Here is a 24,967-nt window from a genome sequence, read left to right as displayed (position 1 = left end):
TTACAGGTGGGGATGAGACAGCATATAGGGCGCAGGTACAAAAACTATCCATATGGTGTAGTAACAACAACTTGCACCTAAACATCAGCAAGACGAAAGAGATGGTGTTAGACTTCCGGAGAAAAAAAGAGGAACCTGCCCCACTTTACATCGGGGAGGACTGTGTAGAGAGAGTTTCCTCCTTTAAATTTCTGGGAGTCTACCTCTGTGAAGATCTGACCTGGAAAGTTAACACAACCCAGGTGGCTAGAAAGGCCCAACAGAGGCTTCACTTTCTTAGGATCTTGCGGAAGAACAGGGTAGAACAACAGCTAATGACCCTCTTTTACCGGTCTACCATAGAGAGCGTCCTCTCGTATGGTATTGTGGTTTGGTATGCCGGTCTGACAGCCGCGGATAGGAAAGTATTACAGAGGGTAGTGAGCACAGCACAAGACATTGTGGGCTGTTCCCTGACACCACTGGATGACATCGCCAGGGCTCGTTGCCTTGGAAGAGTGAGGAAGATTCTCAGGGATGACTCACACCCTGGACGGTATCTCTTTACTCTCCTACCATCCGGTAGGAGATATAGGAATATAGCCAGCCGTACCAACAGGCTGAAGAACAGCTTTTATCCGTGGGCTGTTAGGCTTTTGAATGGGATGTAATCTTATGCAGAGTTGACTTGGGAGGCCGGTGTGTGGTGTAGTTGGTTCACATAGTGTGGTGGGATGGAGGGTTTGTTGTCACTGTGTGTTGGGGGGAGAGAGCACAGGGGGAGGCTCAGCTAATCTCAATGTACACATGTTGTACTTTGACAATAAAGGTTTATTATTATTTATTATTATTTAATTTTTTCTTAACTTTTGTATGCTGTATTTTTAATATATTTATTGCCCTGTACACCGCCCTGAGTCCTTCGGGAGAAGGGCAGTATATAAATCAATCAATCAATCAATCAATAAATCAATAAATAAATAAATAAATAAATAAATAAATAAATAAATAAAACTGAGGTACAGCTTTCCTAACCTAGTACTAGTTAGGTATTTGGGAAAGACCAGTGTTAATTTTTTCTAGCTTATACATGTATTAAAAATATACAACCAATGATGTGCATTTGTCTCAGATTTGTGATATAGTTAGTAAGTAGCACTGAAAAACATGAATTGGATCAAAACCTGGGAAAAAATCAAACATTCATGAACATGAGGTATAAATAGATTCATTTTTCTTATTTCTTTGCAAGGCTATATTTATAGGCAAAATTGATAAAATGGTTTGGAGAGTTAGGCACCAAGTTACATGCAGATTGTAGTGCAGGATTATATAAAAAGAAAATACTGAAGGCATATCACTCAGATTTGGCAGGTTCAGAAAAATGAGAAAATGAAAGAAAACCAAATTGGCATAATCACCAATCCACTTGATTGATAATCTCAGAGATGCCAGATGCTTTTTAATTATTAATTTTATGTTATTGTTTTTAGGCCCAGTATATTTGGGCCTAACTTTAAATAGCATTCATCATGGTAATTATTATTCCCTTAATCACAAATGATTTCCAAATGATCCATTTTGGATAAGTCATTAGAAGTAGAAATACAGAATGTTCCCTGTTCTGTAGAATAGAAACTACATCATTAGTGACTGCAATACTCCAATACTCATGATAGCTGTATTGCAGGCTAATTCTGCTCACAGCCAGGAGTTTGATCCTAACCAGCTCGTGGTTGAGTCATCTTTCCATCCTTCCGAGGTCAGTAAAATGAGGACTCAGATTGTTATGGGTGCTGACATTGTAAACCACTTAGAGAGAGCTGTACAATGCTATGAAGTGATACATACGTTTAAGTGCTATTCCCATATTTCCTTCTCCTGCTTTAGGAAAGAGTAAGTAGGTTGCATATGATAGGACAGTCTAGGCTGATAGTAGAATGTATAAGCAGGTCACATCTAAGGTAATATCCAGCCCAGAATTGGCTATGCTGCCTTTAAAAAAGTTTCATATTCATCGACAGAACATATGGTTTCATGTAGAAGGTATATATACCCTGTGTCAGATAAAGAGATAAACTTAACCAGAATAGAATATCATCATAAACTGTACAGAAAGGCAGGCTGGTTTAATTAATAACATTTTGGATCACACAATCAGATAATAAAGTTTATAAGAATGATTAATTCGCTGGGGTATAATGTCTACATGAGTGTGGTTATGAGATATGTTGATTCATAAGATGGCTTAGTCGCAAATATGTACTGTTGTTTCCTGATTGGTTCCTTTCCAAGAGGTGGGAACTATGTGACTTCTAAACCATCAGTCTAAGAAGTTTGTTTTATTTTACTAATGAACAAAAGAGAAGTACAAATACAACTGCAAGAAGGGCTCAACACAACCTCAACATGGATAAACATAACAATTAAAACATGGAAAAAAAGAAAGAAAAGATCTGGAAATTATGTTATAAAAGAAAGAAAAGGTCTGGAAATTATGTTTTATAAACAGACATTTCTAAAACCTTTGAGCAAAATCTTTGTCTTTGCCTCTTCACTGGAAAAAGATTACTTCATCATGGCTCAGCAATCCAGTACTGCATTTCAGGTGTAGACCGCTCCTTCCAGTGTAATATTTTAGCCCATTACCATAGCCTATGCTCTTATTTATATCTTAAGAGCTATCAAATGCTGGTTATTATAACCAAGAAGAACACATATCCTTTAGCACACAGCAAGCATTCCAAACTTATATTTGGAATCTAGTTGATAGTGTAACATTCAGCAAAAATAGGTCATGAGAAAACTATGAGAGTTAATGTTGCAGTTCCTGTGTTCCAGTCCAACATTCTTATCCAGTTCGACACTAATCAAGTGTATTTTCTCAAGGCAGGCCAGTCCTTAGAATTTAGGACCAGCCCATTTTAGAGAAAAAATCAGAGCATCAAAACTGACCTTCAACTTTGTTACCAAGTAACTAGTTTTCTTAGAAATGAGCCCAAAGGATGGCAAAGTTAAGCATACCATCCATTTTAAAAAATTAACAAGAAGATTAAACATAGCTTCAAATAATTTTCAGTCATATCTTTCTTATCTCTTGAACCTGAAGGAGAGATAATTAAGAGCAAAGTTAAGAGTTTGACAAATAATGGATCTAACAGTATTTCCTCCCAAGAATTATACATTTCAATGCTCTGTTTAATAGTGGTCACAGGAGTTAAGATGCTCTTTCCTTTCTTAAATAATATAATTGGAGACCTAACCAGACTGCTTGAAGTTCACTGAGTTGATTCTTGATCTGTCTTTTATCCATTCTTGTTATATAATTTGAAGAATTTAAATAGAGCATTCCATTCTCCACTTCCAGCATTTGACTGTTTCAGGAATTTGGGTGTGGGTTGGATTAATTTGTATTTGCTTCAAATCACAGAAAGGTCTGTATTCAATGGGTTTTGATTTAATGGATTTTGGATGCACTGGAGAAATTTGAATCCATTCTGACATTATGGACAAGATTTTATTCTTTCTGGAAAAGATTAGGAAAAATCTGGGAAAAATACATGAACAAGTTAGGAGTATGTATGTGTGTGTTTGTGTGTGTGACTTTGGAGCCAAAGTCCAAAGTCCATTAGCTGTGTTTGGTTCTACTAACTGTAATCTTTATTATATTTAATGAACGCATTTGAAGAATTTTGCATTTGGATTTATTCCTCCTATATTTATACTGTTATTTTAATATTTAATAAATCAACTGCCATAAAACCTCATCAAGTTTTTCATAGCATAACTTTGGTAGTAGATTGTAGAAATGCTTTTTTGTGTGTCTGTTTACACACACACTTTTTATTGTAGCAAAGCAAGTTAAAAGTGAGTTTAGTAGCTATATGCGAAATGTTACAGTGACTGGTTTATAGAGATGTTCTATATTTTTGGACATTTTTATTAATGATTTGAATGAAAAGTGGAAGAAATGGTTAGCCAGTGTTTAGATGATAACATGATAGTTTATAATTTTATGAAAATAAAATTGAAAACAAGAGAGTTGTGTTAAATTTTAAGAGAAAGAAATTTAGTAATGGGAAGGGCAACGATTTGTCCAAAGGAATTGGAAATCAAATGCACAGAGCAAGAATTGGAGCTACTGCATCTGATTTCTGTACTTGGAAAAAAGACCTTGGAACAATAGTTGCACATGCTGAATATAAGAAGGTTGCTACAGAAAAGGCTAAAGAAATTTGAGGCTTAACAAATACATCATGGGAATAATATTTCTACCGTATTCTGCATGAAGGTTTTAACAAAAGAATTCCATCAATCAAATGCTTTAATTGAACAGGGACTTGGATCTGATGGCCTAAATACCAATTTCCAACGTATTCTTCTATATTATATTAAAACTGTGAGAGAAAGTTTATAAAATATTTAATAATAAAGATACCCTGTCTGCTTTAGTTTCTTTAGTTGTTTGTTGTAAACAACAACAAAAAAGGATGATGCTGTATGATTACTCTTTACGTGGTTAATATTATGTGTCAAGTTTCCAATGCTTTTCAAGTGACTCTGAGGCATTGTTTACCTTAAAAGTCCTTTATTAGCCTAATACAGGGGTGTCAAACTCAATTTCATTGAAGGCTGCATCAGCATTGTGGTTACCCTCAGGGGGCCGGGTGGGTATGGCCAGGGTAGGTGTGGCCTACTGGGTGGGCGTGGCTAGAGTGCGTATGGCCTACTTGGTGGGCATGGCCAGCTCTACATCGTTTGCATCAAGGGTGCCTATGGGGGCCTGAGCAGGAGTAGGACAGATCTGAGTGTCTCTGGCAGAAGGAGGGTCTCTGGGCCAGGGCCAAGGCAGTGGGGGCCTCACTGTTTCCAGGATGGCTTCGTGGGCCACATGAAACCACTTCACGGGCTGGATCCGGCCCCCGGGCCTTGTGTTTGACATGTCTGGCCTAATACAATGGTAAATGTTTGCTCGAAGGAAGCTGGAATCTGAAATCTCCGCCCCTTGCACAATATATTAAAACACAATTCTCCACCTTTTTAATTTTGTCATTAATCATAATCTCCAATTAATTTAAAGAATCAGTTTCCCTTCCGTTAGAAAACCTGCCAAGGTCTTATCTTCTTAGTTAGAGATAGTCTTGAAAGGTGCAATCCTACTCGTCCCCCCTCCCAACCTTAAACTAAATGTCTTAAAGCAATACACAAGTTTAACATATGAAATAGCTACTTCTTCATCTCTTGTCAAGCAATAACATTCGATGTAAGCAGCGTTGACATTATGTTTTAATATTATCATTTCTCTTCTCTTCCCTTTTCTGTCTCTGGAAAAAAAATCACAGCAAACTATGGGCCAAATCCAATTTGCAAAGGCTGTTTATCTTGCTCAAAGGACAATGGATGCATCAGATGTCAACATAAGTTGTTCTTCTTCCTACGAAGAGAAGGAATGAGGCAGTATGGGGAATGCTTGAATTCCTGCCCATTGGGGTACTATGGTCTTCGAGCCCCAGACATGAACAGATGTTCAAGTAAGTTTTCGCTAATTAATGTTTTGAAGTCTAAAATTCACTCACTTATGACTTCATTTTGAAAATGATTGAGTTCATAAAAATGAAACTTTCATAAATGATTACAACACATTATATAATTCTAAGAGAATCTTCAGTTATATCATATGACACAATGTATGCATTTATTATATTTATCTGTCTCTTGCACAAAACCAATGTACTTCTTGTTTGATTTTTTTCATCTGCTATTGTGTATTTTTCCTTTTTTTAGAAACTTGCTATTCTGTTTTAGATACTCTTGATTCATGTGGATTTTGGTTCTAATTCTACACATGTATTAATTTTGGGGTGATTCTTGTCTTACTTTTGTTGATTTCCTTGAGAAAGTGAGAATTGGGGAAAAACGTAAAGTGAGAGATGGACAACTGAAATCACCTGAAATAGAAAAGTTATGCAATGAAATACATAGATAATTTTAGTATACTATAAAGGACAACCAGTGATAAATTGGGCTGTCTAATAGCTGGTGGGGTGAACTCTAACGAAGTAAAATACAAAGACCTACAAATAGAAATAGAATGACTGTGACAAAAGAAAGCAAAGGTAGTACCAATAGTAATTGGCGCCTTGGGTGCAATCCCAAAACAACTGGAGTACCACTTGAACACTGTCAGCACTGACAAAATCACCATCGATCAGTTGCAAATGGCAGCTGGACTTTGAATAGCTTACATCCTGCAACCAAATTAATGATAAATTGGATTGTCTAATAGCTAATGGGATGAACCCCAAGGAAGTAATTTCCAAGCTTTGATTTAATTAGATCATGCTATCTTGTATACTTTGCTGACTTTTCCAAGCAAATCTCTAAATGTAATCATATTAGCATAACTCCCACTGATTTCACCATGTCACTACATGTACAGATAGTCCTGGATTAATGACTCCATTCCAGTCCTAATAGTGGTTGTATGTTAAGGATTACCTGTAATGTATTTAGACCTGATGGTTACCATGTTTCCCGAAAAATAAGACCGGGTCTTATCTTCTTTTTGCTTCCAAAAGAGGCACCAGGTCTTATTTTGGGGGAATGTCTTTTATACTCACTTCTGGCAATGACAGCCCCACCCAACCGTTCCACTTCTTCTGGGGTTAATCAATATCCTGCCAGATTCCTATTTTAATGCAGAAGATTCTTAAAATGAATATAAAATTGAAACCATAGAAATTCCTTTTAGAATATTGGAAAAGGAACTTGAAAAAAAACCCTGGAACTTTGTTATTGTGTATGCTGATTGCAATGAGAAACAATTAATTTGGCCATCTCTAACATCCCTTTCTTGGTTTTTGTTTGAAAATGTTTCACTTTTCATCCAAGAAACTTCTTTAGTTGTAACATTGTTTTTTTGTTTTAGGAAAAAAACAAAGCACCTTTGGGACATCCATGACCTGGAGATTGAGAATCTCCATAGACTTCTGGGTATCTTGTTTCTCAGTTCTGAACTAGCTTGGTTTCTGGAAAGTCAAAAAAGTGAAGGGCAATGTAAATTTTAAATTAAAAATGCCCTGTTAAATAATGAAAAAGGTATCTAGGGGGGGAATGAAGTGGATCAAAAATTCAAATGTGAATTATTTAAAAAAAAGAAATGAGAAATCTATTTACCTTCCTGTTCTTGCAGACATTAATTTAGAAATGCCTTTTCTAAAACTCAAGAGATTAGAAAGCATGTTAGGTCCATCACATATTTGCACATTTGAAACAGAAATGATTTGCTAATAACTACAATTTTTATCATTCGATTAATTCAAATACAAAGAATATATGCATAGGATTTCAGCCAAAACCCCCCACAAGTGTTTGGCATTTCTCTAACTATACATATTTAAAGATCTTCTTGTAACTATTAATATTTGAAGATTTGCTGGATTGAGTCAGTAAAATATCCATGAAATCTCCCTCACTTTAATCTCTCTGGATTCAATTTAGATTTAATATAAGAATTTGAGACAATTTTATATTTGCGAAAATGTGGGATGATACCTACAATAAAGGAAGCTCAGGGAATATTTAATATCTAGCATTTTTATTCATCCTCTACTAAATGCAGAATGTTTCATATCTTCTTTTTTAAAAAAAAACACTGCTTAAAGTTGTTTTAGTCTTTGTCTCTGTCGCCAAAATTCTGGTTGCATTTTTTTTTGCTTTTCCTTACATTATGTTTTTGTTTGCTTTTTAATCAGTTTCTTTCTTCCTTCAAACTTCTGTTGTGGCTTGGAACCTATCAAGGAGGGAAAAAAGTCAACAAAGCTTATCCCAATTCTGCTTTAATGAAAATTATAAAACCATCTTGTATTTCTTCTGTTGGTATGACTTTAGACATTGTAGCATAGAACAATATTTCTAATATTTATATTTATGAGAATTTGAGTCTAATTAAAGTATTTTCCTTTGGTTTTGCTTCAGATGTTTGATCCATGTGGTTGAATTGGTGAGGTGGAGTGGAAAACGTTTTTTTTGTTTTAATTTTTCCACTTTTTATACATTCATTAGTAATAATAAAAAATACCAATTCACAAATACAATGTTAGGTATATGTGGCATTTTTAAAATTAGACCTTTTTCAGTTTTCATTCTTAACTATATGAATTTAATCATTAATTTCTAAGCAAGGTAAAATAATGTACATGTCAAATATTTTAAATTTGAAATTATTCACCATAAATGATTAGGGGCTTTTTGGTTTGTTTCATGATTATAGAAGACTGAATGTTTATCAGTGTATTTACTTAAAAAAATAGAGCTTGAGGGGATTAAATATTTTCCAATGTTAACTCAAAATTTTCCAATTCAGGTTAGCCAGTATAAAGTAGCCTAATTTACATAGAAAAATATCTGATTCAAGATATTCTGGAAAGCCCATTTGTAAATGTAAATATAGTAACACTGATAGGTAGAAATGGGCTTCTGAGCAGGTATTGGATTCCTTTAAAAAAGAAAGCTGCTATAATCGGAAGGATCCCTAAAATATTAATATGATTTTAATTTAATCGAACAATGTTGACAAGAATGGAATATCAAAGCGGTTTCCTTCTGTGAAGTTTCATTAAGGGGCCTGCCTGAGTCAACACTCTGCATACTGCATACTACACAAAAGTTGTTTAGAGATATGTTCATGACCAAAAGCTTTATAATCCTACTTTTTTTTAAAAAAAGGAATAATCCTGCTATGATATGAAACAAACATATTAACCTCGTTAGATATAGTGTCTGTCTGTCTGTCTGTCTGTCTTTCTGTCTGTCTGTCTATCTATCTATCTATCTATCTATCTATCTATCTATCTATCTATCTATCTATCTATCTATCATTTGTCTGTTTCTCTCTCTCTCCCCATCCGTCTGTCTCCTATCTCCTATCTATTGTCTATCATCTATCATATTATTGATAGTAATTGTGTATATGCAACTGCATTATATTTATCGAGGCATCTGGGAAGGAACCCCAAGAGACACACACACACATTTCATATCATAGAAGGTTAGATGATAAATCGCTTTCAAATCAAGCTCAATTCCTGGAGACTTAAATGGGCATATCCATTTAGTTCTGCATATACTGAAATAGTTTGCTATTGCATTCGGGGACAACTTCTGACTTTCCAGTCTACTGTACCATCTTGATTTCCCAAATACTCTCCATTCTAATTGAGGATGGCAAGATGCTGCCTAGATGATCTTAAGGCTCAACAACTGCTACTTGGCTCAGCTGTAACTTCTTTTGCTTTTTTAAAAACTCCTTCCCAACTGTAACAATTTATTGATAATTCATGCCAGAAGCTGAAAAATTAAAAAAAATTGCTCACCTCATTTAATGCCAAAGCTGCTTACATACCACTGCAGGTGCTATTAGATAATAACAGTATTAGGTCATTCATTCTTTCTCACCTGGATCTAGCTCACAAGAGATTGTTCCTATGAAAAAAAATTGCATGTGCCAGGGCTATATATATATCATCTTTAGGTTGGAAAATATTTTTTTTCTTGAATAAATAATAAGGTCATGGCAATTGCTCAAAACATGTGTAGTTTGAGTGCAAAGCTCCTTTGTTTACATTCTGCAATAATCAGGGTCTCTGATCATGTACAATTGCACGCATCTTCTCTAAAAGTGTAGAGCTCAGTGTCTAAATCAATCAATGACTACTAGATACAGATAATCTTACATACATTCCTTGAATGTACATGCAAAGTACAAGATTAGAGACTGTTTTTATTCAATTTATTACTGGCAACAGCAACTTTACGAATTGCTATTTACTTCTGGGATGAGCTAAATTAAGAAGCATTTGTTCTGGCTTGTATTATTACAGACAGTTGAAGCCAGCCAGAATATCTGGAGAATTATTTTTTTACATCATTCAATTGTCCATGTTTTCTACATGGAATCTAATGAATACAATAAAGCATTTTCCATTGCATTAGAATTGTAGTCTATGAAAGCTTTTCCCAGGCATGAGCTTTTACTATTAAATGTAAATTTAAAAGTATACAACAAAACTGAGAAATGTCACATTACAGGGCAATATGACCATAAATTAATTTCAAGAAAATTAACGTCTAGGAGATTAAGTTTGCTAAGTCTTGGGTAAATTGGGCAGATTGCCAAATCCTAGTGAAAAATATGCAATTCTATGCATATTTGCTTGGAATGTTACCCATAAATATAGTATTACAATGTCAAATGTTTGGATTATTTTGATGACATTCTTTAAACACTGAAACAGATCTTTTGAAAGTTATCCATTTATGTAAATGTGTTTTGTAGTTCTATCTCTGTCTGCATCGAAATACATTAAACTCAACAGGATTAGACCTTTGGTACCATTATATATGATTGCACTAACAAATCATAGTCAAGTTTATATGCAATATCCTCCTGTCAATAAATCATGTTTTTCTCCAAACAAAATATTTAAGTGTATACCTGTATACTGTATCTTTGTTCAGTCTTCCTCACATAACTGTTTGAAATCTTAAGTGGTAGCATCGGTTTATGAAAAACCTGGAAAAACTCATTTTAATCCCTACTTTCTAGCCAGCATGCAAAATTAACTTCTATAACATTCATCTACCCATTTATTGCTATTCTTTTGCATACTGTATACATAGCTTATCTGTGTCTATATGTACAAACTAATAAGGAAGAAAAAGAAAAAAAATATCCAAGAGAAGCCAAAAGTGTAAGAAGAAAAGTAAAAGAAGAATCATCAAAACCTTACATTCATTTTTTTCCTCTTTTATGCATAAAAACCTGCACAAGAGGTTTCTAATCGGCAATAAATGTAGATATTGTTTTTTTCTCTAATCAAACAAGTCAGTTTGGTCATCTCAGCAATTTCTATTATTTTCACCAAACATTCATCCAGTGTAGGTATTGTCCATTTTCCCCCCCATTTTTCTGCATACAATAATAAGTTCACTGAAGTTATCAGATACAAAAACCGATTTCCATGACTTTTTTCCCCAACTGTTTGTCCATCAGTCCCAAGAAAAAGACTTCTGGTTTCAATTATATAATAATCTTTAAAATCCTCTGAGTCAGTATTTGCGTCCAAGATTTTCTAACTTTTTTTTTACATCTCCACAAAGCATGATAAAATGACTGTTTTCATTCATATTTCTAATATCAAATTTATACATTCTAGACAATTTCTACAGTGCTATGGTACAACATTTTATAAAAGTTTTCTTTAAGATAACATGGTGTAAATTTAAATCCTTTGAAACACATAATTTCCCATTGTTCAATCTCTACATTATAACCACAATTTTTAGCCCACTTTATCAATTCTTTCACTTGTTTTTCTTCTGTTTCATATTTCAATAAAAGTGTATACATTTTAGCAATCACATGTTCATCATTTGTACACAATCCTATTTCATACTGAGTCTTACTATGTTCAGTGCAATAAACTCTTTTGTTTACTTTAATTCTTTCTGGTAACTGTAAATAAGAAAACCATTGGTAACTATATCCTTCTGCCACCAATTGTTCTCTTGATTTTATTTTGTATTCCCCTTGGCAAAATTCTAGTATATTGTGATATTTTAGCCATTTCTGTTTGCATATTATTTCTTGTCTATAAATTCCCTCTTGTGCTGAGGGCCATAAATCTACATTGTTGCTCAGGAATTCATTCTTGCAAACTGTTTTCAACCTATCAAATAAAATGGTTGTATCCCTCAGTAAAATTTGTTTCTTTAAATATTTGTTTACTTTCTCCAGAGAAATATCTTGTCCTTTAGACAAATTGGAATAATATTGCTGAAATGCTTTTTTTGCATAGCTACATTATCTGTTAATACACCATCTCCCTCCTGTAGTTTCAATAACATTTGCCTTTTGTATTTTATATGCTTGCCACTTCCTTGGCTTGTGTACAAACTTAATTTTGTTTTGTATTATAGAATTCATTTTTATTTCCATTTCTTTACTTTTAACATAGATAGCTGACGTTGTATAAGCTTAATTTGCTGAGAAATACTTATGTTGCCTGAAAATTTCTTTAATTCTTCTTTAAACTTTATCTGATTTGAAAACAGTTTTTTTTCTCTTACCTTTTTTGAGTTTGCTATTGTGTTGTATTAATAACTTCTGATAAAAACATTGCTTACATTTCAAATAATTTTTAAAACAGTAACTTTATCTAAATTATTTTTAAATAATTATTTTGATTTCTTTTTGCAATCCTCCATTATTGCTCTTTTCATTAATCTCCATCTAAAAGAACTAGACTTCCTTTTATGCACCAAACTCATAAGATTATAAACCCCAAATGCTTTCATAATTCTGTTTTATTTCCCTTGGTAGCCAAATTCTCTGAAATCCAAATCATGTCTACTTTTAAAAAGGATCTATATGTTACAGAAACGTAACATCAATGTAAACTTTCCTGAATTGCCATTTTTTTGTTTTCATATGTCAGGCAACCCCAAATTGTCCATCAAATTAAAGAAAATCTTTAATATTTTGCCTTGAGTGACTTTAATATTTTCTTAGAAGTCCTCTCCATTTGTAGGGAGATCACTTCATACCATCCCTTGTCATAAGAAAACCTATTAGTGTCTCCATAAGTCCTTTATAGAACAGCACTTTGCCCTCATTTGAAGCATAAATTCCCAATATCAGAGCCTAAGCCCCATGTACCCTCTTCATAAAAAAAATCTTCCGTGGTTATCATTTAGTACAAGTTTGGTTTTAGTTGGAAGTTTATGTACAAAACAATTCTATTTCTTTTTTTTACTTCCTACTAGAATCTTCACCCAAATTTTTACAAGTTAAACAGGTTATACCCATTTTTCTAGTATGTGTCTCTTCTAGACAAATTATGTTTTATTTTATTTTTTAAATAATGATTTTTTGTCTTTTATGAGCATTTGCTCCATTTATGTTGCACATTAAGCATTTGTAATCAAGCTGAACATTTAGAAAAGTCAATACTTTTAGCACTTTGTCGAGCAGAATTATACCTTTCAGTTTCCTATTGCATCTGTTGTGGTTTTTGTGTAGCCTCATCTGACATCTCCTTGTGAATCTCCTTGAGAATGTTTCTAGAAATTCTCTCAACTTCTGGAAAAGAATTCAGTCAAAATCTTTGGTGTTTAGAAGTGAAGATATCACCTTTCAATTTGTCCCATCAAAATGGAATCTTTTTCTGCTTTAGTCGATCACTCAAAAACTACTTTTTTCTCTTATACAATGTTCTAATCAGAATTTCTTTAAGCACAATCACACATGTATCGTGGATCTTCAGTCTTGTTGCAAAACCTGATCTTTTGTCTTCTTCCTGCCAAAGTTTATCAGGTTGAAACATTTCTTATTTTTGCAAATGTATTTATTCTACACATTTTATCAGTTTTTGCCTCAATATTCTCTTCATTCCATTCAACAAATTGATAAAATTGAATTTAAACATCAAAAATATTTTTACATCAAGAGACTAAGGCCAAAGTACCTAATTTGTACAATGGGCAACACTTTCTGATTAACACGGCCTTTTCCCACAAAATTTTGGCAATGTGCTTTACTTTAAAAGTAAATTTATAATGGGATATAGCAACACAGAGCCATATATCACTCTCAAATTATAAAAGTTAAAACCACAAAACAGGTTAGGAAACATAACAACTTATATTCACCTATATTTAAGAACAAGTTGCCTGATGCATATTGTGACAACTGCATGCAGGAAAAGGTTAACTCTTCCTCCCAACCCTTTGTTTATAAATGTCTACATATATTCTGCATATGGATGATTTTAAAAAAAAACCTATTGATTTTAATGGGCTTTAAAAAACCAACGATGCATCCATGCGGGGTGTGCATGAAATGTTTATAAAAGGATATCTATGAGAAAAGGAATAAGATATTTGTTCCACACATGTGATCTGAAATGTGTGAACCATCTGTGCATTTATTATAGGGTAAAATAAATCTGGAAGATCTGCCACGCATATTTAAGTCATGTAAGCACTTATGAGTTGGGCAAACTCCAGTATTATTCAAGTCACTTGGGAATGGGAAATCTGATTGAAGTATCCAGTCCATCAGTCTTCTCCAATCTGATGTTCTAGCTCAGTATTTCTCAAACTTGGCAACTTTAAGAAGTGTGGACTTCAACTTCCAGAATTCCTCAGACAACAGCTTCCAGAATTCCCTAGCATACTTTCTAGGGAATTCTGAGAGGTGAAGGCCATTCATTTTAAAGTCGCCAAATTTGATAAAACACTGTTCTAGAAGTTTGGGGATTTTTAAATCCCAGCATTCCCTTTGGGCTTGCTGACTAGAGATTCTGAGAATAGTCCTATGACTATAATTTGAGGGACTACAGCTAAGTATTCATGTCTTGCTCCCTTCTGCATTATATTGTTTCGTAAGTTACCAAACTCAAATGTATGTATTTTTCCTCTTCAGGATGCAGAATAGAGAACTGTGATTCTTGTTTTAGTCGAGACTTTTGCACCAAATGCAAATCTGGGTTTTATCTCTACCGAGGCCGTTGCTTTGGGGAATGTCCCGATGGTTTTGTCCGTTTAGATGAAACTATGGAATGTGTGGGTGAGTACTTACACATTATTTCTGCTATATTATCCTTCTTATATTATATTATGCCAAAACAAATAGACACAAAGATATTTTTTCCCTGTGCCATCACTCTGCTGAATATTTAATTCCTACAGCACTGTCTCATCTTCTCATCTTTTCTCATCTTTCCTACTATCTTGTCCTGTTGGTTTCTTATGATTTATCAATTGTTGTTTGTAACTTATGATTAATGATTGTAACTATGATTTATGATCTATGAACTATTACTTGCTGTTTATATGTACACTGTAAGCTTATGCACTGGAGACAAATTCCTTCAGTGTCCTATTCTATTCTATTCTATTCTATTCTATTCTATTCTATTCTATTCTATTCTATTCTATTCTATTCTATTCTATTCTATTCTATTCTATTCTATTCTATTCTATTCTATTCTATTCTATTCCATTCCATTCCATTCCATTCCATTCCATTCCATTCCATTCCATTCCATTCTCTAATCCTGCATCCTAACCATCTTATATAACCTATTTTCTGCAACTGATAAAATTATAGAGACTATTTATATGTAATCTGCTTCTATTTACAGGGAGCTCTTATACCAATTGCGCCCCTTTTTGGACCGAGATGCCCTACGTACAGTCACCCACACACTCGTTACCTCCCGTATAGATTTCTGTAATGCTCTCTACATGGGGCTGCCCTTGAAGACCACCCGGAGGCTTCAGCTGGTGCAGAGTGCAGCTGCACGGGTTGTGATGGGAGCACCCCGATACTCCCATATTACACCCCTCCTGCATGAGCTGCATTGGCTACCGGTTGCCCTCCGGGTGAGATTTAAGGTGCTGGTACTTACCTTTAAAGCCCTACATGGCTTAGGCCCGAGATACTTGCAGGACCATCTGCTGCCGGGAACAAATTCCCATCGCCCAGTACGCTCACACAGAGAAGGCCTCCTCAGGGTACCGTCAGCTAGGCAATGTCGGCTGGCGACCCCCAGGGGGAGCGCCTTCTCTGTGGGAGCGCCAGCCCTATGGAATCAGCTCCCCCCTGAGCTTCGGATGGCCCAAAATCTCCAATCCTTTCGCCGCGGCCTCAAAACACTCCTTTTCCACCAGGCTGACCTGGACTGACAGGCATTTTAATTAGTTATATTTAGAATTTTTAATTTATTTTTATTTTTTAATTTTAATTTATTGCACAGATAATTTTAATTTTATTTTTATCTTAAATTCTGTACTTATTATATGTTTTGTTGTTAGCCGCCCTGAGTCCTTCGGGAGATAGGGCGGGATATAAATCCCATCAATCAATCAATCAATAAATAACTGATTGTTGTGAAATGGTCTCACTAAGTGAACCGTATGGCACAGAGAGGGGGAGGGGGAGGGAGAGAGACTGTGAAGATTGCTGATTGTTGCCGTCTCATTCAGATAAACTTCTGTGCCTGACTTTTTTTTCTTTTTCTTTTTTATCCCCTTGCAGGGTGGAGAGATTGCTTAAACAAAATATCTTTTCCCAAGCTACTTTTCTCACAGTGCTAAAAGTGCTAACTGCTAGTTAACAAGCTTATCCCTGTGTCACTTTAATTAGTTGATTACAACCCTTTTGCATTTCAGCTGCTTCCTGAAACTGACCAGATCTTAGTCAGTTTTACACTGAAGGCTTTTGTTGTTGTAAATGCAGGCATTGATTGTGAAGTTACTTTTTCATCCCTGTTACAATTGTGAATGGTTGCTGTCTAAGATAGTCACTAAACAAGGACTACCTGTATCTGCAGTGCTTGCTTTCTACTATGAAAATAGTAGCATGAAAAGAAGTCTTAAGAACAGCCTTCTCTATTGCCAGCAGAGAATCTCCGCACACACACACACACACACACACACATGTTCCTTTTCCTTGTATAAAAATAATTACATATAATCCTAGAGTAGTTTTATATCATGTTGTGTGTTTGTTACACAAATAAGGTCACCAGCTATTGATAGAATGGTTGATCATCTTCAAGCAGTGGTGGCAAGGATATCAGAATTACAGTTCTTTTCTTTTACATTCTTTGAATTATTGATAAACATGTTGCTATGTATGTATGTATGTTTTTAATGTAAAATAATTATCTTTTAATAGTCCAAAATCTAACTGGATGTTGACATAGGTTTATAAGTTTATCCATTACATCACTGCATTAAAATGTTGGCTTTTGCTCAGTGCATAAGCTAAATGGAAATGGCTAATGTGCTATAACAAAGTTAAACAACACAATTCATCTGTCTGTTAATAAATCTAGAATAATGGGTCCCAGGGAAATATCTGTTTTTGAAACCTGATGGCATTTCTCCAAATAAATCATAAAAATGCTCTGAAGACTCCTGAGCACTCCTGTGTTTGGTTACTTTGCAATTTAAGAGATATTTCATTCCTTCAAGTCAGTTTTGACTCCTGGCAATGATTCCCTGCAGTTTTCTTGGCAGTATTTTTCAGAAATGGCTTGCCATTCCCATCTTCTTGAGGCTGAGAGAAGTGACTGGCCAAGGTCACGCAGCTCGTTTTGTCACTAAGGTGAAGCTAGGATTTATCATCTCCTGTTTTATAGCCTGGAGCTTTTTACTAGTATAACAAATTGGCTCACAATTTAAGATACTGCCAAGAAGACTGCAGGGAATCATTGCCAGGAGTCAAAATCGACTTGAAAGAACAAAATATTTCTTAAATTGCAAAGTAACCAATTACTATAAAATAATCTTCTTTGTTATTGTTAAGACATATGTGATAACAGTAAACTATATTAAATCTTTATTAGGAAGTCATCTTCAGGTGGCTATTAAAGTATTTCATACATGCTAATACATTCCATATGAATATTCACTATAGTAACTGAATTCCGTCCTGATTTTGTTGGTGAAAATGGTTATTAAGTGCCTTTTCTGGCTGCAAGTTTTTGAGAAAATTGGAAAATTACATAACAGGCTTTAGTACCTAACACTAGTTAGCAAGCACGGCTGAAATTTAATGTTTCCACAAGAATATGAAGATCTTTCGTGTTCAATTTTATTTTTCATTTTCTAAGATTTGAAATTGAAGAATTGTGGCATATAAATTAGCTTCTTTAAATTTCTGTAAGTTGCATCATCTAAATTATTCAAAGGTTTCAAGTGAAGGCTTGAAATCAATTAATCAGAATAATTCAATAAAGTTAATTCTAGAATTTGTCTGCTCTACTTTGAGTTAGTGCTTTAAAATATTCTCATAAAGTATGACTGATGATAAGATGAATTATTTCAGTTGATGTGAATAATTTGAAATATATTTTGGTTATATTTCCTGTTTTCTTTAAAAATTAATAAATTAGAGAGTTAGAAGATAGCTGTGCAATCCATTTTAAGCCTATCGAGATATTAGTAAATAATATATAAGCTTTCAATTTCTCTTGAATTCTTTATTAGTAAGAAATAAACCTAATGAAAAGTTTGCGTGTTTTCATATTCCCCCCCCCTTCGTGTCATATATTCTGAAAGGTGCAAACACTAGAAGACAAGAAAACTAACTAGTGTATGTGTGTGTTGGTTTTTCCAGAAGGTTGCCAAGTGGGCCCCTGGAGCGAGTGGGCAGTTTGCAGCACAAATAACAAGACCTGCGGATTTAAGTGGGGTTTGGAAACAAGAACCAGGCAAATTGTTAAAAAGCCAGCAAAAGACACAATACCATGTCCCACCATTGCAGAGTCCAGAAGATGCAAAATGGCCTTGAGACACTGCCCAGGAGGTAAAATGAACACTTTCTTTTTTGACTAAAGCTGATTTTGCTTAACTATGAGATATTGAGTGTTTCCCTTTATTTTTGCAAATCAAGTACTGAGGCTCCTTTTCTCTAAATCAAGGGTCTTCAAACTTGTCCCTTTTATGACTTGCGGACTTCAACTCCCAGAATTCCTCAGCCAGCGTGCCTAAATCTATGTCCATGTGATCAGAAATACCGTGAATTCACTGACACTTGTTTCCAAGTAGTTGTGTACAGCAACTTTCCCCAAGATGGCGCTCACCAGATGGATCTTATTATATCTCTTCATAGCTTTGTTGATTTGGAAACTTACCTAGTATATTTCAGATCTAATTGGGCAGCTTTTTCACGCAATGTGATTTAATAGTCAGATGACATACTTTGTAGTCCATTTGTGGTCAGGGATAGATTGTTCCTATATGTTGCTGCCTTTTATATTTAATTATGATTTGACTCTATGTTTTTTTTTTAAAACTTTATAAAATTAACCACCTCTTTGCTCTCTGCTCATTCTTGTTAATTACAGAGAAATACTAAGGGATAAAAAAATTAAGGGAGAAGTATCTGTTAAAGATGAGGTTTTTTTGTAACTTCCTAATGTTCTTAATTTTATAAACTCATAGCAACATGCAGTATAAGTATTAGTTTAAGTAACCAAAGGCACTAATAAAGTGGGATGGATTAAACCAAAACCAGGAAATAACCAGGAAAGGGGTCAAGTGTGTGTGCGTTGTGCCATATGCTTTTTATTTCAGTTTCTTTTGTTTATATTTCGTTGGTACACTTTATGTGGTCTGCTTTAACAGACTAGGACCCATTTATTTAGTTCCATGCAGGAGGAATGCTTTTACTTTGATCCTGTAACTGAGCAATCAGACATACTTGAATGTGGATTAGGATAGTTTATAGTATTCCTTTTGTTTTTTGCATGGTATTATAGTTGCAAATGCCTTTTTTCATTTTATTGTTCTCGGGAGCATATTGAAAAATCACACTAGAAGCCTGAAGTAGTCAACTATTAAATTTACTGATGGTTTTATGGATTTGCTTGCAGTAAAGACTTCTTTTCATTTTAGTATTAAGCAAACTTTTTAACATATTTCCCAGCATCTTCTTCCTTCTTCCCTGTGCTTCACCTGGCTTGTCTTTCCTCTGACATTCAAACTACCTTGATAGCTAGGTCCAGTCCAAGCAAGCCAGGAAGGAAATGAGGGTATGTGTGGGACCCATTGCCAACAACAGGTTGATGAAAATAAAAATCGAAGTGAAGAGGCCCTAAAAATAAAGTGGGGAAGAGAATATATTGTCTGGAATTGACTTAGTGACTGCTTAATGTCTTCTACCACATAAACTTTAGAACTTTTAACTGAGATTGACAGATGTCATTTTGAAATATTTTGGGCCTTCCGGTATGCACCCACTAGCCACCCAAAGATGCTTTTTTCACGAGGCAACTGGACTTTCTTGTTTTTCTTTGAAGACATTTCGCTTTTCATCCAAGAAGCTTCTTCAGCAGTGACTGGATGGTGAGGAATGGAAGGATTTAATTATATGTGGCCCATTTTATATGCAGAACAATATTCCTGATAGTGTTAGAAGACACCTAAATGAGTAAAGTTTGGATTACATAATGAGCTTTTCCCAATTTGGTTGCTTCTGGATGTATTCAGATTTCAACTTCTAAAGGGCACTAATTTGAGGAACACTGCCTTAGTCATAGACATCAGGAAAAATGTTAGTTTTTCAGCTGTTTTTTCAATTAATTGAATTTTAAATATCTCCAGTCTTACATATTTTGGAATGGTGCCTCAAAAAATAGAGGAAAACATGATGATTTAGTGATTTGTAATTAATAAAATTAAATACTTCTTGAGGGACAGGCCATATTTCAAATTGTTACTGCAGTCATCAAGTAGGTTAGGGAATTATTAAAAGTGGTTAATAAAATGAAAAATTGATTTCCAATTGCTCCAAGCTTTTCCACACTGATGATTTCTGGATATCACACAGAATTGGATTTTCTTGGGAAGAAAAACACTTTAATGAGATTAATAGCTTAGCTGTGTTAATACTTCGGCTTTTATTGTTTTGAAAAATTTCAGCTTTTTTTGATTTAGAGCTAGCTCAAAACCCTGTTTGCTTTTCCAATAGATGATTCTTTATGGTTTGGAATGGATTTCTCTGTTTTGCAAGTGTGAAGTATCAAATTTAACATGCTAATAAAACAGCTGAAGAATAATCATCTGGTTTGGGATAGCCTCTGCAGCAGTGGCCAGTTTATGTAATACTTCTGTCATCCAAGTGAATATCAATTAGTCTGTTGGTAAGAGAATATGATGAAATGGTGACAGGCAGCAAGGAGAAGATTGTGCTGCTTAATTTCTAATTTGTATCTTGCTTTTTCACATTAAAACATGTGTTTCCACCTGGGAAAGGTGACATTGTAGAGGATAGAACAGAAATACAGGTCAGCATAGGTAAAGAACTGAGGAGAGAACACACTGCATACAAAGGTAGGTAGGTAGTTGGTAATCTTAAAATCACTGAATGTAATTGTTGAGAATCAGAAGTATCAGAAGATTAGAGAAGAACTAATTTTTTTCCATCTTTAAAAAAGAAAAAAAAGCCGAGCGAAAAACAAAACAAAACGAAAACGAAAAACAAAACAAAACTGCAGACTGGTAAGTATCTGAGAAAATCCTGAAAAAAGAATCTTTACAAACACTTTGAAAGAAACAAGATGTTTGTTAGAACCCAGCATAGGTTTGTTACAGATCATGGTAGACAGATCTTATTAAACTATCTATTTTTTATATTCAGTAGTCCAAAGGAACACTCTGGATGTGGTTTACTTAGATTTCAAAGTGTTTGACAAAGTTGACTATAACCTCCTCTTTGATAAAATGGAACCATTTTGTCAGATCTGATGGTCCCACTATCATGGATTCACAGATAATGGAACAACTGTATCCAGCACATGTTCTTAATAATTCACATGGAAGGAGAAATCCTGTGTCAAGGATCTAGCATTCTTCAACAATTTCATAAATGACTTAGATGGGGTATAGAATGGATGCTCATCAAATTTGCAGATAATTGAAAGCTGAGCAGAGGTGCTATCACCTAAAATGACTGTCTTCAAAAGGATCTTGAATATTGGACCTTATCCAATAAAGTGCAGTTCAGTTGGAAAATGTAGGCATCTGTGTTTGGATAGGAAGAATCAAATGTGCAGAAACAAGATACATGTTACCTGGTTTGGCTATAGTACTTGTGAGAATGATTTAGGAGTTCTGGAAGACTACAAATTAAACATGAACATATTGACTGCCCAATAGGGACGCGGTGGCTCAGTGGGTTAGGACGCTGAGTTTGTCGATCAGAAGGTCGGCAGTTTGGCGGGTCGAATCCCGAGTGCCGCGTAGCAGAGTGACGCCTGTTACTCGTCCCAGCTTCTGCCAACCTAGCAGTTCGAAAGCACGTAAAAATGCAAGTAGAAAAATAGGGACCACTATGGTGGGAAGGTAACAGCATTCCGTGCGCCTTTGGCGTCTAGTCATGCCGGCCACATGACCACGGAGACGTCCTCGGACAAGCGCTGGCTCTTCGGCTTTGAAACGGAGATGAGCACCGGCCCCTAGAGTTGGAAACGATTAGCACGCATGTGCGGGGGAACCTTTACCTTTACCTATTGACTGCCCAACTCCAGTGGATTCTGTCAGTAGACAGTTACTAGACTTGAGTGTCTAGAGACTGATTTGCTAGCAATAAAAAAAAGAAAACAGCATTGGATTACAGTGACATGCCATAAATCTTCACCTCAAAATCATAATTGATTTCTCATAGGAGCTTCATATAAAGTTTTAACAGTGACAAAGTAGAATTCTTGGGGGTTATGCATAATCCTCTATCACTGTCCTCTGCATTCAGTTGGATAAGAAGTGAGCCACTGGGAGAGCAGTCCCATCACCCCAGCTGGGAGCTGACATCCATGTAAAAGTGTGCCATAAGCACAGAAACAAAAGTATTTGGTGAGCAAGAAAATTACTTATGTCAAAGTGAAAGTCATCCATCAAGCAGACAATTTCCCCCAATAAAATAGAAACAGATGGAATGAATTATGAGTATGTGTGTGCTCTCTATTTAACTATAAAAATGTTCTAGGAGTTTAATTTCCTTAAAACCTAATCCCTTTCTCAAAGTTCTCTAGCCCTTTTCTCATACTTCTTCCCTGCATTCCTTCTGTGCATGAGGAATAATGAGAGCTTTGCCCCCAAACTCTGTGCATGCGGCAGATTGATGTAAAGAGGTCTAAGCTCCTTAAGCTAAACATGCCTAGTGCCTGGGACAGGCATTTTTGTGAGGTGTTTTTTTTAACAACAAAGAACAGTTAAGTGTATTAGTATTTCATGACTATAAATATCAGGACCAGTTGCTTCATGCAGATGATTGATGTATTGCAGGAACATGAATAACATGGTTCGTGATCACCTGGAATGTTCCATACCACTGTATGTTCTCTGATATGAAGAATCCAGAAAATTAATAGGAAGCAATGCACCTCCTCTAATCCATTAAATTTTTCTTTGAATGGAACTCAACTCAACTAGGGACCACAAGTCATATCCATGCAATTTTGTTAGCAGCAATAGGGAAATGATGTAATGTTTCTTTTTATGGGATGTGTTCTGTACCAGCCTGCTACCAGCCCTGCAAAAAAGGCAGGGACAACCCCTTTTACAAGAAGGCAAGAGGCTGGAACTAAGCCTGCCAAATTTATTAACATAAAAACATAAACAGAGCAAAGAGAGCAAACACGAACCATGAAACAGGAGCTATTCAAACGGTTGCCTTCAGCAAACCAGCCCTCCCACACATTCCCCTTTTAAACAGTTCAGGGCGTGGCTTCTCTCTGCCTCCTTCCGAGGTGCCCCATTGCCTTCCTCTGTTTACTCCTGATTGACTGCCTCCTGCGTCGGGCGTCCTTGAACAGGGCCAGCTGTGGGTCATCTTCATCCACGCTGTCAGGCTCACACAGCTGGGTCTGCGTCGTGACCAGATGGGAGGGGCCTGGCTGAGGGCTCTGTGGAGCCTCAATATTATTCTCAGCAAGCTCTCCAACAACCCCTCCTCCTCCTCTGAATTGTCCGACCCAACTGCCGAACCCACAGGCTGACCCTGAATCACAACAGGATGCTTTTTAACTTCCGAATCTAGCTTGAGGATTCTCTGGTGCATCCATTTATGTACCAGGTCAACCCTGTTGAAGTAGCCAAGGTCAGGTAGATGCTGCAATGTGTTGACATCTCTAAATTCCAATGCTTTGTAAAAACTACAGTTATTTTTGTCTATGACAATAGCAGTGGCTATTAAAGGAAGATTTTTAGTTGGCTACTGAATCAATATTGGAGTCAGTTTTAGAGTAATTTGCATCTGTTCTGAAAAAAAATGGGAAAAGAGAAATAGCCCCAATGACTGCTTTGGTTCTTGACAATAGCTTTGTCCCTGGACAACTAAGTAGTCATATTTATGCTTTCTTCAGGTAGTGCCAACTTTCACAAAAGTGGTCTCAGTCCTAAGCAGTGGTGGGATTCAGCTGGTTGCACCACTTCGGCAGAACCGGTAGCTAATTTTTTGTTGTCCAGGCGCAGCAGCATGCACAGAGAGAACCGGCTGTTCACATATTTGAATCCCACCACTGGTCCTAAGCGTACAATGTTTTCAGTTAGTTACATTGTAATTTCTAAACAAGATTATTCAATTTGGTTTGCACTTTTACCTGTGATTTTTCCCCCCGGTATAGGTAAACTTCCCACTCCTTTTTACAGTACTTATAGAATGCTTTTAGAATTCTAAATAACCTAGTGGTGAAAAATGACAGCTATCTTTGCCACATAGTAACTCCAAATGGCAATATTTTTTTATGAAAAGCAAAGTAATATGGGTTTCTAAACACTTCTCACTCCTGAGAGTCACCAGCTGAATTCAGAATTAATGAGTTGCCTACTAAGAATGTGGCCATCTGACAATTTGAGGACAGAATGAAAAGCCTGAAAAGCACTAGAGTCTTTAGCAAATGAGTCTGTGGTTTTAGAATTTAATTCTTGTACAGCCTTCATAAAAAGTTGCACTTTGATCCATCACAGGTCGGTCCAGCTCATGGGCCATGTGCAGCCTTGGACAGCTCATAATGAGGCCCCACAAGATTGTAAACTTGTAACATTATTGTGTGCATTTATATACATTAGCTATATTATGTATTTTATATGTGGATAAGGCAATTCCTTTTCACTCAATGTGGCTTAGCAAGCCAAACTGTTTATGAAATTGTTTACAGGTAATACTGCTAGACTTCAGGTAAGGGGCTATAGAATATGGGCCCCAAACCTTAATGAGTTCTGAAGTTATATGGAATATTTATAGGACAAAATCAGTTCAGATTTCCAATACTCTAGCTTTGTTAGCCCATATTCTAAGAAAAATTCTGTTTTCTATTTCTATTTCTGTTTCTAATAATTGAAAATAACCGAGAATCTTGTTTAATTCTGTGAAAGGATTATAATTTGTTTGTTTGCTTGTTTGAATTTATTAGCC

At 35.5% G+C, this 24,967-nt stretch overlaps 1 protein-coding gene across 2 annotated transcripts in view; it reads left to right on the top strand.

Annotated features, from left to right (window-relative positions):
* The window catches only part of RSPO2 (R-spondin 2), a gene marked incomplete at its 5' end in the record, with an annotated part of 121,638 nt that overhangs the window by 62,703 nt on the left and 33,968 nt on the right, over positions 1–24,967 (top strand). The window contains 3 exons of one of the 2 annotated variants that reach the window (XM_083360188.1): positions 5,322–5,510; positions 14,465–14,608; positions 18,170–18,358. In XM_083360188.1, coding sequence (XP_083216314.1) covers positions 5,322–5,510; positions 14,465–14,608; positions 18,170–18,358 — 522 coding nt within the window. The remainder of the gene's footprint in view (positions 1–5,321; positions 5,511–14,464; positions 14,609–18,169; positions 18,359–24,967) is intronic. The other variant, XM_083360189.1, reaches the window with a different exon arrangement.

This window comes from Vipera ursinii (assembly GCF_947247035.1).
Source record: "Vipera ursinii genome assembly, chromosome: 3".
NCBI classification, from domain to species: domain Eukaryota; kingdom Metazoa; phylum Chordata; class Lepidosauria; order Squamata; family Viperidae; genus Vipera; species Vipera ursinii.
Note: the sequence above shows the minus strand (reverse complement) of the source record. Positions and strands in the feature narration are given on the sequence as shown.